The 13,895-nt window shown below is 38.7% G+C and overlaps 1 protein-coding gene across 5 annotated transcripts in view; it reads right to left on the bottom strand.

Moving 5' to 3' along the window:
* Positions 1 to 13,895, bottom strand: part of ADGRB3 (adhesion G protein-coupled receptor B3) — a 1,362,616-nt gene that overhangs the window by 399,722 nt on the left and 948,999 nt on the right. For all 5 annotated transcript variants that reach the window (XM_063916752.1, XM_063916755.1, XM_063916756.1 and 2 more), the window contains one exon: positions 1,138 to 1,181. In XM_063916752.1, the coding sequence (XP_063772822.1) occupies positions 1,138 to 1,181 (44 nt within the window). The remainder of the gene's footprint in view (positions 1 to 1,137; positions 1,182 to 13,895) is intronic.

Raw genomic sequence — 13,895 nt, 5'->3', positions numbered from 1 at the left:
GGGAGGTGTTTCTTCCCCTGAGACTGCCAGTCCAGACTGTGATAGCAGAGTGAGCGCTTCACATAGGTAGCCACTCCCCTACTATTATGGCAGCCTAATTTTACTTCTATGAGCTGCATATGATGCAGTCCTTAGAAGACAGCCTGTTCTCTACCAGTGCCAGACTTAAGTCCTGTCCCCAGACTTAAGACCCACCTCCCAGTGACTTCAATCATCAATCACCGGGAGGGCATGGAGCTGGGAGGAGATCAGCCAGCCACCCCCCTTCCCTCCAGACATACAGGTAAGGAGCATCTGCTGCTAAGCACTCTTATGTGCATGTTAAATAGGTATTATTACAGTCCATGGCACATGGAATACAGTGCTCAAGCTAACTTGACTCATGATATTATCTCTCTTCACTGACATTGGCTTTAGATTAAGACTGTACTTCTGGATAATGAATTGGTATGACTTGACCATTGCTGAAACTTGCCTAATAATGACATTGATTTATTTTTCTCTTACTTGGTCCATCCGAGCAATGAGTAGATACAGACAATACTAGTAATGAGCTGATACAGGCATGACAAGCTCTCACGTAATAAAAACTAATATTTAATAAACCATAATATGCAACATTACTCTTATTCACTTCCAATTTCATGCATAAATGCTTTAATATACTAGAATTTAATGTAACTAATATAATATAATGCCACAGTTTTATTCCAATTGAAAATTCAGCCACCAGCATTACAATGGAGAATCAAAAATTTGAATACGCTCAGAACAAAAATAATTGTAAAAAAAAATTACATAATGAAATAATAAATTCAATCATTGCGGAATGATGTGCCCTATTTATGTTATGTTTCACAATGTGTAAAATTAATATTTGATATTTGAAAACATATCTTACTGTATTAAAAGTAGATTCACCTTTATTCAATATGTACTAATGCTGTCCTATTTTTCTGATTATCTCTCATTAAAACCTAACAAATCTGCTGCTGAATAAACCAGAATAATAATCATAAATTATGAAAAGAAAGGCAATTATCATAAAATATTTCATGAAATCAAATCTAAACATAATGCAAGCAACAAATATAGAAATAAGTACATAATAAATAATGAAGTTAATTTTCCACTTACGATTTTGAATCATCCCAAAGAACACAGTAGGGTTTCAATGTGCCCTGAATAAAATAATAATAAAAAAAATGTTACTTGTACTATGAAATAACAAAAACAAAAGTAGTGAACTTTTTAAATTGAAAGGAAGCACATTATTAAGATATATTTTCACACGTGTTGGGTCAAATTATTAAAGAGTAAATGATTAAAATTCATAATGTAATTATGTAATTATACTCTTGGTTGTGTTTAGTATTTTATGATTCTTTTCATTACTATGTTTCTTTTCATTACTGTATTGTGCTCAAGGGTAATTTTAGAATAGGCTGCACATGCTGAAGATACGTAGCATCAGTGACATGTGACAGCACAAAAAGTATACTTACCAAATAATGAAGAAGCTCATTATTGCAAAGCACTAATATATTGTGAATAAAACTATATCATTTTATTTATATAAATTGTAATGTTCTGCTCTGCTTAAGTCAACCAAGCCTATTAAAGAACTACGGACCCTATTCAGTATCAGTTGAGATTATTCTAAAATGCAGAATCTGCAACTGCTTCTGTAGCATGCTTGGGGCCACACAGCGCAGGACAAGTCTGCCACCATTTTCTTCATCAGGGCGGCTGCATGTGTCATCCCGAACACCCACCGCAAAAGTGGTTTGCATTGGCCCACCACTCCCCCACAACATCGGATGCCCGCTACTGTCAATCTTAGTGTGATCACATCCTTCAGGGATGCAATCTCACTTTTACTGCGTATGCATGCACTGTGTGGCTGCAGTGCATGCGCAGTGTACCAAAAATCACTCAATTGTTATTTTTGGTACACGGCGATCCAAATGAATAGGGTCCAATGTCTACCTGATAGGTTTACTACAAAACTTCTTAAAATATTTTCACTAGCAATATAGAACAAAGTATAGAAAGTAAAATGGACCTAAAGAAAATGTATAAGCTCAAATGATTGTACAACTTGGTACATTCTTTCTCAGATAGGCACACCATTTTCATGTGCTTGTCAACATCACTTCCCACAGCAACTCCCACCAACCAACCATTCTCAGGTCAGAAAGGAAGATTTTCTAACTGTACTAATAGATTAGCAGTTACCTTACTGGGGTCTATGGAAATGGAACTAAGAATGCACAACATTTAAATATGCAGTTAGTATGTGCATTTCATGCAAAAAATTCATTTAAAAGATTTTCAAAAAGTAAAAGATTTAAAAAACACCTACAATGCATCATGCTATAAGAAAGGCAACAACATGTAGTAACATTTTCTTTTTTTTTTAAAGTATTTTTAAAAAAACCTTTAGGTTTTTATTGTTAATCAAACTGGGCAAACTGTAAATGCTTATAAATAATCTATAAATATAATCTTTTTTTGTGCGTGTTTAATCTATAGCTTTATATATATGAGTGCCGCCGACTGCTCTGATAGATATATATATATATATATATATATATAAAGCAAATACAGGTAATGGCGCCAAGGGGGTCGTATTAACGCCCTACTTTAAAACAGACCCTTACAGTGTTTTAGAGATAAATTTCGTCCGATAGCATATATAAAAAAATTATTTATAAAAACATAAGCTCAAAACCAATGTCCATGAATATACAGAGTTATAACACAGAGACTGGGCTCTCAGTACTGCACTACTGGAGGGTTCGCTACGTGTTCTGAACTGGTTAGGTTCTATACCTATACGAATTGTCTTCACAACTGAGTCTCTGAATGTCAGGTTCAAACTGTTGACTGATGAGGTGTCTTAAGCTTGTGAACCAGTTAGATTCTATATCCTTATGAATCTTCCTCATATTTGAGTATTCAAATGTCAGGTTCAAGCTGATGATTTTTGAGGCCTGGTCCTTGCTGTACCAATCAAGTTCCATTGAAATTTTGAAAAAAATTGTCCAAACATCCTTGAATGATCATTTATGTGCAGACAATACTTATTAAATTGATGAGCTATCACCCCTGATGAAGTTTTGGAACAAGACGAAACGCGTTGGGTTATTTATCTATTGTCTGATGTTACCTCCGAATCTACAATAAGTAGAAGGAGAAAATTGTAGTGACATATCTACATCTTTCCTCATCACTACAAGCTGATTGTTCAAATTGTGCAACAAATTCAAATGTATCAACTCTGTATATTCATGGACATTGGTTTTGAGCTTATGTTTTTATAAATACATTTTTTATATATGCTATCGGACGAAATGTATCTGTAAAACACTGTAAGGGTCCATTTTAAAGTAGGGCGTTGATACGACCCCCTTGGCGCCATTACCTCTATTTGCTTCATATTTTCATACACTTAGTTCCTTCTAACAGGGAACTTAGAGGTTGCAGGCAGCCACTTATAATTTTATAAATTTATCATTTAACTATAAAATAGTGCAGTGGGAGAGTAATTTTCTGTTTTATATATATATATATATATATATATGTAGTTATTTTTTATTTTATTTTTCCATATATATATATATGTAGTTATTTTTTATTTTTTATTTCTATTTATTTTATTATTAAAATCTTAATTCAAATATTTTAATGTTCTATAGCAGGATTATGAGCATACATTTTTAAGGAGACATTAATAACAACTGAACTGAATAGATTAGAATTATTAACACATATAAGTATAGTCTTATCTGAGAATTCCAAACTACCATAAAACAAAATTAACCTGCGAACAGCAAAGGAAGAGAATGAATGAAATTGGATATTGCTACAGTCCATCCCTTTGGGGAGGAAATTAATTGAAAGTGAAATGGACAGCTATGTTTGATGAAAAATACCAATCACTGGCTTGGAAATCATTCTATGTATTTTATGGCTTAGTGTCTTATATAGAAAGGCAGAGAAAGTAATCCACAAGTTTTCCGCACATAAAAATTAGAAACAGAATATCTATTATGTTTAACAAGCTTTACTTAATTTATATGCAAAACACAATACTGACTTTAAGAATGTGACTTTTAAATACTTCATTATTTACAAAACTACCATCATTTTATTTATTCTAAACCATTTATCCTATTTTGATGCAAACCATCTCAATTTAACTCAAATATCATAAATAGGTTCTTTACATATTAATATACAAAAATATTAAATTTTTTATGTCCTTGAGCTAAATAATTGTTTAACAAATCCACATTTAAAGACAAAAGACAAGTAGTGCAGGTAGAATATTGTGCATGATTCCCAAAGTAAACCCAATATTCAAATAAAGGACTTCATTACAGGAGCAATATAACTGTTCTCATCTTATACCTAGGAGGCAACTTAACTTATTTAATAACAGCAAAAATAGCAAGGGTACAATATGTTGCGGTACATACTATATTAACCCAGTTGGTTTTGTTTTCATCAATTAATTTTATATAGAGTGATTTAAGGGGAAATGTATAAATCCTTGTAAAGAGTGGAAACCAGGACAATCAGCTTCTATCTATAATTTTATAAAATGTACTTCATAAATGCTGCTATGGGCAACTTCTCCACTCTTTAGAATGATTGTTACATTATCCCCCTAAATTATCTTTTTTTTTTTTGTGCACTCAGTTGGCTAATGCAGTAAATGGACTAACTGTGCTACTCGTATCTTGCTTGATTATTTATTATTGATTATTTATTATAATTAGTCATGCAGAGACATATTTATCAAAGATTGGAGATCAACTTCTTTCACTTTACAGACTGTGCTTGACAAATGAGAGTTAGGAGCTGATTTGTTGGTACTTTATCTCTCTCAAATTTATCTCTCTCCAAGGTTTGATAAATCTGTAAAAAAAATTCTTACATTGTTTTTGAAAATGTTTATCTAAATCAAACTTCTATAATGGATGAAAATATAATTTGTATAGTTACTGAAACAATAAATAGGTGATAGACGCATTGCATATAAATTATGGAGCATGTATATTCAAATTTATTACACTTCAGTAAGCCTAACCTGAATCACCTCCCCCCCCCCCACACACACACACAGCCTAACCTTTACACATTACTTCACATTGGGATCCTTTGGGATTCTGACAGTTGGGATCCTGACTGCCAGGATCATGACCTCATTACCTTCAATAGTTCATATAACCAATAGTAGTTTGTAGATACAAAACAGTAAATATAAGATGTAGCTGACCTTCATATGAATCTGGTGATCTATTTAGTAAGATGTCACCAGAACGAACATTTTCTATCACTTCTTATCATTGTAATAGAAAATCTTTACAGAAATGGATCACACAAAAATCAATGAGACAGCTGAGCAATGCTCCAATTCCCCATTTTCATTTGCAAAACAGCCCCAATAATTTTCTATGAGGTTTGCTTGATTGCTGAGTTTATCAAGTTCCAGAATGCTTTGCATTCTGCAACTTGCACCTAGTAGCTAATGCCATCTGCAGGTGACATTAGTCATTGTAGCCTATGGGTTATATTCCACAGCATTTTTGGGGCATGGACTCACATGATCTCTCTTTGCTGTTGTCCACTTATACATGTACCTATGTCCATCAGTGTATATCCAGTAGTGCAGTAGGGGGCCAAAGCAGTAAGTAAAGTTATCTCATATGTGAGTCCAGTCCCTTCAACTGAGAGTTTCAGTGTACAGATATTCCTTTATTGCTGCAAATTGTGGTTATAATGAATCTCTAATATCAGGGGCTGTCCACAATTCATAATAAATTTGCCCCTAGACAGTGGTAGATTTCCCACAAGGCATGTGAGGCACATGCCTAGGGGTGCCACTTCATGGGGTGTGGCAAACCATGCTCCGTGCATGACAGCCCTGATACAGTAGGTCACTAGCCAGATGAGACCAGGTGATTTTTTACCAACTTATTTTTGTATTTTGCAACTGGTAGGGGGGAGGGAGGCAATGAGCATTAAAATAATTTTGGTGCAGGGTATGGTGGGGGTGATGTTGGGGCTGATTTGGCAGGAAATATTGGGATCGGCCCCCACATGAAGTGGGTGGTGTGGGCAGTGATTGCATGGGGTGTGACCAATAATGTTATGCCTGGGTTGGCCTGACCCCAAAATTTGCTCAGGAACCTATAGCTATAGAGTCTTGTTTTTGCAGGATATCGTGCTTTGACCCTTTAATAAATAGAGTCCCTGGTCATCAATAAAATAGATTCTGCATTACTGTTGCTTAATTTGCGTATTTGTTTCTTTAAATTTATACCTTCTGAGTAAATTAAGTAAGTCCATTTAACATTTTTGAAAATACTTGCATTCTTCCAGACATTCTAATTTCTGGGATAGAAGGCAGGTAACCTTAACATGAGCAGCTGAACTAAACAAAAAACAAATTTTTATTCCTACAAAAATTATATGAATGTTTACTGTATAATCCTTATGCAGTCTAGTGTAGTGTAGTTTACATTCATTCTTGTTCAGATGTTTCTTTACATCTTTTGAAAAATCAATTTTACTGCCAGTAGCTACAGTACTTTAAAGTTGTTGCACAATCAAGATTGTGGATGTGTTTGAGCATTCTTTCAAAATCACAGATGTTATGATACTGTTCTTGTGTTAAAAGCTGAGTGGAAATGTACTTCACAGTCCCAGACTATACTGATTAGTCTTTTGTGTTCCAATTTAAACTCCTCCTATTCCTATTATAGGGATTCCAAGAATTTAGTTTAAGTATTGAAATACAGAAGTTGCAGCTGTAAAACAACATTACGGTGCTTGGGGTGACACCCCTTCTTCAGGTATTAATAATAATGCCTATGTATTTTACACTCTTTAATTATTCTATTCACTTTTTTGGTGTATTGAAACAGCTATACATTTTGTATCACACAGGACACGTCCACAGTAGTAGCATGTGAAAGTGGAAAAGACTATGCAGTACAACAAGAGAATGTCAGAACCAGTAACACATAAAGGTGCAAGCAAAAAATGATTTATAATATAATTAATGTGGGGAGAGTCAAAGAGTACGGGTCATGTTGGAAGTGCCTGTGAATGGGCTCATGTGGTTAACTTTTATGAATTAGGGGCATGTGGATTGATTGATTGATTGATTGATTGATTGATTGATTGATTGAGTGGGTGTGTGTGGGGTGAGCCTGTAAGTGGAGCAAGTTGAGTGTGCCAGTGAGTAATGGCATATGGTGAGGTCTGGGTGGCATATGGGGATATGTGAATAGCATGATGGAAACATGTAGGGTGGTCTCACTGGCATGTTTTCTGAGGTCTGATTAATGTGTAGGAAGATATTATTGACATGTGCAGTAGTTTTGGGTCAAGGGAGAGGCATGGGGACATTTCGGTATTAGTAATTAGGGAAGACAAGATTATTTTTGTGGCAGTTATTCCATTCTTAAAATGAAGTTTAATATGTGATTAAAAGGGAAATTATTCCACCAAAATAACTTTATAAAGGGGCAGGTTTAAAAAAATCAAAACAAAAAACAAACAAACCAGAATTGATCCAAGTTATATATATATATATATAGATATATATATATATAGATAGATAAATAGTAGATAGATAGATATACATACAGTATATATATATATATATATATATATATATATATATATATAAAATACACATTTTTATGATATGCCTCTGTACAGTCTATGAGCAAATTTTGTCTGAAAGTTCTTTGTCTGCTTTTTTATTACTTTCTAGGACCAATCCCATTTGTGTCTTCATCCACCCCAAATGATGTCACACACATTTCTTGTCATTCAGCCACATCTTTATATCACTGTATTCTGAGAGGCTGAGGGGACTAAATCGATGGGAGTGACATCAGAGAAAATAAAAGTATGTTATACAGCATACTGTATATATATATATATATATATATATATATATATGTATTCACACATTTAAATTGCAGTGTAAATGTGATCTTAAAGAATAATGTAACAGTATTGCATTTTTCTGATTACTCATGTATCATGGTATAGTCAAATGAAACGACAGCTGTAATGTGAATTGCTGGTTTTCATATAGAAAGTTAGATATGGTAGGCTTCTGGAATTAAAATACTACCTGTTAGGACACCCATATAATGGGATGTAGTCACAATCCCGCCAGTCAGGATCCCGCCGGTCAGCATACCGACGCAGGAATACCGTCTGCTTCGACGCCCATGACACCCATAGAGTGGCGAGTGTAGCTTTATTTCACTTGCCCCCCTGTCGGCATTCTGTCGGCCGTGATTCTGACATTGGCACGCTGACCACCAGGATCCCGACTGCCAGTATCCCAAACCCAAACCCATATAATGGCTCAGGTTTCAATAAACTGACAATGGTTTTTGCTAAACCATTCAGAACTGCCATAAACTGCATTAGAATCCTCCAAATTGCTTGCTTTTGGTTCACTGCAATTTACACTGAGTTTGAATTTGCCACATTCTGCCAGAGTTTCATTTCCATAAATGCTTCAGCATGAATCACTATTGAGGCTGAAATTGTGATTGTCTCAAAACTGCTACTGCTAAAAATCCTATGTGAAGAGCCACCCTGAAATGGTAAAAGATGCACACCGATGTGATCGCAACCCTGTGTATGCATTTGCAGAATTGAGATCCATTCACAGGAACCGAGTACCAGCGATAGTTGTGGTTGACCCATACCTACTCAGAATAACGCGGATGCAGTCACACTAGTGCCATGTTTTTAATTGCAATTGATCACAGCTGACATCACATATATGCCCCCAAAATGGCCATGACACATCTGCATTTTCCCAACCACTCCCCCCCACAAACGCCATGTTGTCTCACACAAATGGTCACTTCCTGTCAATCAATTTGTGATCGCATCTCACTGAGCCTGCAAATGCATGGCAATCACAATGCGGCCTTCGTGCAAATGCAATGCATGTGCAGTGCATGCACAGTCTGCTGATAAGCAGACAATTTGCATATTTGCAATTTAGAGGGACATACTGAATGAATGCCCAAGTACACTCTTTTAAAAAGTTAATTAACAAAGCTGAGTGGTTGACCAAACAAACATTTTTTTTCATGATATTTTTTTTTAATAAATCTGTTTTATTGAAGTTTTACAATACAACAAAATAAGAAGACATCAGGTGTAAAAGGTATATAAGGCATGAGAGGCAGATGTCATGCAATCTAAAGGAGTAGCAGGAACAGTAATAACAAGCAATAAAATTGTAAAATTGTATACAGTGTGGAGGCGATTAAAGCAGGTACCTGGTCTAGGAAAAAACAGAGGCAGGTGACCGATCATATTTTAGGACTCCTAGGTTGAGGTCCTCCCTGGTTGCCTTGGGCAAGTCTGCCAGTACAATTCCAATGAACAATAAACCTGATATCTCAGTCAAACTTAACTAAACGAATCCTGTGGATGGGGGGGGGGGGTCACACATAAGGGGTAGGAAAAAAGGGAGGGGAGGGGAGGGGTAGTACAAGGTCAGATGTTCAGCTATGATGGCGGAGACTGTAATGAGATTTGTCGGAGCAGGTACCATTCAGTCGATTCAAAGACCGTGGATATGTGGGCTTGCGTGGAACGAGGGAGTGAGTCAATATACGTTTCCCATCTAGCAGAGAATTTAACAACATCTGTTTCTATATGTACCAATGCAGATCTACGATCAAAATATAGTATTTGTAACATTTTCCTTTGTACTTCCGATAATGAAGGTTTAGATCTGGAGACCCAATGGGTGAGAATGATCTTTTTAGATACTGTGACCAATATAGTCAGCAACGGTATGTGCCTTTGTCCATGAATACCCAAGTCCCACTGAGAGAAATTCGCACATAAACAAGCTAAAGGATCGGGTGGGACTCGGGTGTGGAGCAGAGTGTTAATACAGGTGAGTACCTTACCCCAGAATTTTCTAATGTGGCCACATTCCCAGAAATTGTGATAGAAAGTTGCTGAGTGGTACCCACATTTAGGGCATACTCCTGAAATCAGGGGGATGTAATGGGCAAGGTGGATTTGGGGGACATAAGCCCTTTGTAGGGTTCGGAGATGGACTTCTTGTAAATAAGCAGAGGACAGGGTTTTCATAGTTGAGCAGTAAAAAGTGCTTAGAGTTGCAGAGTCAGTAAGGGAGGCAATGTCTTTCTGTCATTGGGACAGTAACATGGACCATCTATGGGGTGAGGTTATGTCAGTGAGGAGGTTGTACAGCATCCTAATGCAAAAGTGTACACGTTCACACAGGGTGATCACTGATTGTAGTGGATCCGGGGGTTCCAGAGGGGGGTGAGGTGTGATCCCTGGAATGCAGTATGGAGGTAAGATAGTGTCGAGCCTGTAAATACATGTAGAAGTGTGATTGTGGGATGTCATACTTATCCTGGAGGAAAGAGAATAAGGCAAAATTTCCTCCCGGGTCGTAGACTTTGGAGGAGCATGATAATCCTTTGGTCCTCCAGAGTTTAAAGGTAGAGTTTGTGAGAGATGGAGGGAATGCAGGATTACCCCAGAGAGGAACTCGCCGTGTGGACATATGATTCCTGTGGAACAGTTTATTTATTTTGATCCATGCATAATATATATCATGGAATAGCGGGGAGCCAAGGATGTGAGGAGGGATAGATTTCGGGGTAGAGTGGAGGAGTGCGCTGGGAGAAAAGGGAGAAAACATGGCCTCATCTAAAGCGGGGTCTGTGTAAGCGTGACCGTCCGTCAGCCAATCAGCAGCCCAACGAAAAAGGGCAGATAGGGAATATGAGAGGAAGTCAGGTAGGCCGACTCCCCCCGCGGTACGGGGAGCAGTCAGTTTTTTGAAAGCTATGAGGGATCTCTTGCCTTTCCAGAGAAACTTGGTAAGGATTTTGCGAATGTAGGCCAGATCTCTCGTGGAAAGGCGTATGGGTAACATCTGCATGAGATAATATAGGCGTGGGAAAAACACACTTTGTAGAACCGCCACTCGGCCTAAGAGTGAAAGGGGTAAAAGTTTCCAAGAGTCAAGGGTAGTGGTAAGCTTATGTAGCATGGGCATGAAGTTGGCTTCATATAAGGTGGATAAGTCTGATGGGATTTGTATTCCCAAGTAGGTGATCTTATCTAGAACAGTTTTAAACGTCAGCGTCAAGGTAGGGACAGGTTGGGTGATGGGTGCATGAGGGGTCCCCAGGGGTAGTAATTCCGACTTAGAAACATTAATACGATAGCCTGAGGTTTTCCCGAAAGACGATATGAGGTGGAGAATCTCTGGGATGGAGACGTCAGGTTCAGAAATAAAAAGAAGCATATCGTCTGCAAATAATGCCACCTTGAGTTCCACATCACCAATACGGACCCCCTGGAATTTCTTGGACGCTTGCAAGGCTATCGCCAGAGGTTCCAGAGCAATATCAAACAATAAGGGAGACAGTGGGCATCCCTGCCGTGTACCTCTACCTATTGGGAAGGGAGGAGACAAAACACCATTGCAGGATACCTGGGTTTGGGGATGAGTATATAGGAGTTTAATCCAGTCTATGAAAACCGATGGGTAGCCAAAGCGTGCTAGGGAGTGGTATAGATGGGGCCATTCAACCAGATCAAACGCCTTCTCCGCGTCGAGGGAGAGGATATAAGCGGGGTCAGAGTTGGCGGAGGATGCCTGAATCGCTGATAACACGCGTCTGACATTGACTTCCGAATGTCTGCCCCATATAAAGCCCGTTTGATCTGGATGGATGATGCAGGGAAGGAGTAGTTTTAATCGATCAGCCAGAATCTTGGTCAGCAATTTATAGTCAAGGTTTAGTAGGGAGATGGGGCGATAGGATCCCGGGAGGGTGAGGTCTCTGCCCGGCTTGGGTAAAACTTTAAGGATGGCTGAGTTGAAGTGTGAAGGGAGAGTTTGAGATGTAAGCATAGAATTAAGCGCATGCAATAATGGGGACTCTAGTTTTGGCAAGAGCAGTTTGTAAAAATCAGCAGAAAAGCCATCGGGACCTGGGGCTTTGTCACGTTTGAAATGACCAATAGTCTGGCGGATCTCCTCCAAGGTAATCGGGGATGTTAGTGACTGGCTAAGCTCCGGAGGCAATTCAGGTACTGGCAGGGAATCCCAATTATTGGGAGAAGCAGAATCTGTAATCAAGTCTGGGGGGGATGGGCGGGGAACTGTTGGGGAGTAGAGATCAGTATAAAAGGAGCGCATGACTGCAGAGATCTCAGCATTAGTGGTAGTCAGTTTGCCCGAGTCTGTCATCAGAGGACGTGTAGTCAGGGGAGGATGAGAGCCACGCAAGAGGTTGGAAAGTAATTTACCCGTCTTGTTTCCAAATGTGGGGAACCGATAGCTAACATTGAACATATATTTATCTCCGAGTGTCAACAGGAATTCGTCAAAGTGTGTTTTTGTCAAGAGATAATTATGTTTAGTGGTATCGTTTGGCATGGACTTGAACTGCTGAAAGGCTGAGGTCAGGGCCGTCTGGAACTTTAAATAGTGTTCAGTGTGCTTTCTGCGTAAACCAGCCACATAAGACATTATCTCCCCCCGCAGTACAGATTTGGCTGTCAACCAAAAGAGCATGGGATCATAGTCTGCATGTGGTGCATTATCATAGGCATACGTTTCCCAGGCAGCTTCAAGTCTATTCCGAAATTTCAACGATTTGGATAGATAGGAGGGGAATTTCCAAAGTCTGGGGGAGTCCTGCAATTCCGAGATTTGGATAGAGGCCGTCACGAGGGCATGGTCAGAGAGGGATATTGGGGCTATGAAAGCATCCACTATGTTAGGAAATAGGGTGTGAGACGTGAATATGTAATCAATTCGGGATAGGGTGTGATGGGCTGAGGATAGGCAGGTATACTCTCTGTCAGTGGGATGGAGAGCCCTCCAAACATCCACCAATGAGAGTCTATCTGCGAGTGAAGGCATGCCTAGTTTTTGGAGGGTCAGGCCTTTAGGAGGAGTGGAAGATCTATCTAACAGTAGAGACGTCACCAGGTTAAAGTCTCCGCACAGTATGATAGAGGAGGAAAGGTGTGGGGTCAGCAAGGCAATAAGCGATTGGAGAAATTTTTTGGTATAGGTAGATGGTGCATATACATTACAAAGTGTCAGGGGCTGTCCATAAATCTTAAGGGTCAGCAGCACTGTCCTACCTGATGCATCAGAGCGAGTTGTTAAATCTTCATAGGGAATATGTTTTTTGATTAGGATGATTACACCAATAGCTTTTGAGTTATAAGAACTAAAACCTAGTACAGACCAACCTAAGGTGTTTAATTTTGCTACTTCCTCGGGAACTAGATGGGATTCTTGTAGGAAACGTTTTGTTTGTTCAGATAAATGAGTATCTTCCTTCGTTTCGCTGGTGAATTGAACCCGCCTACATTCCACGAGCCAAGCGTCAAAGTAGGCATGGCGCGAGGAAGGGGGTCGAAGTATTGCCACAGCTATCATCATCTAAATAATTCAGGAAGACATAGACTAATGTTGCGGAGGGGGGAGGGGGGTTGCGAGGAAAGAGGGGGAGGTAAGGAGGGGGAAGACAAACAAAATATACAACATGATAGTTCTAAGTGACGAGTCCAAAGAGTCAGTGGTATGGGCAGTAAGAGTTCTATACACCAGTAGGACATAGGACTTCCCATAAAACAAATCCGCAGAAAGAGAGATATAAACCATATTAACATAACAACCGGTAGTGGAGCATGAGGGAGGAGCTCCGCCCACCCAGCCATCTCCGCTAGGAGTGGGGAAATAGTGGCTTTGCCCTGCATTTATATAAAACATGCATGATAAGTATGATAAGTAGGGGGTGAAGTTGGCCCTAAGT

The sequence above is a fragment of the Pseudophryne corroboree genome, chromosome 4, assembly GCF_028390025.1.
Source record: "Pseudophryne corroboree isolate aPseCor3 chromosome 4, aPseCor3.hap2, whole genome shotgun sequence".
Lineage (NCBI taxonomy): Eukaryota > Metazoa > Chordata > Amphibia > Anura > Myobatrachidae > Pseudophryne > Pseudophryne corroboree.
Note: the sequence above shows the minus strand (reverse complement) of the source record. Positions and strands in the feature narration are given on the sequence as shown.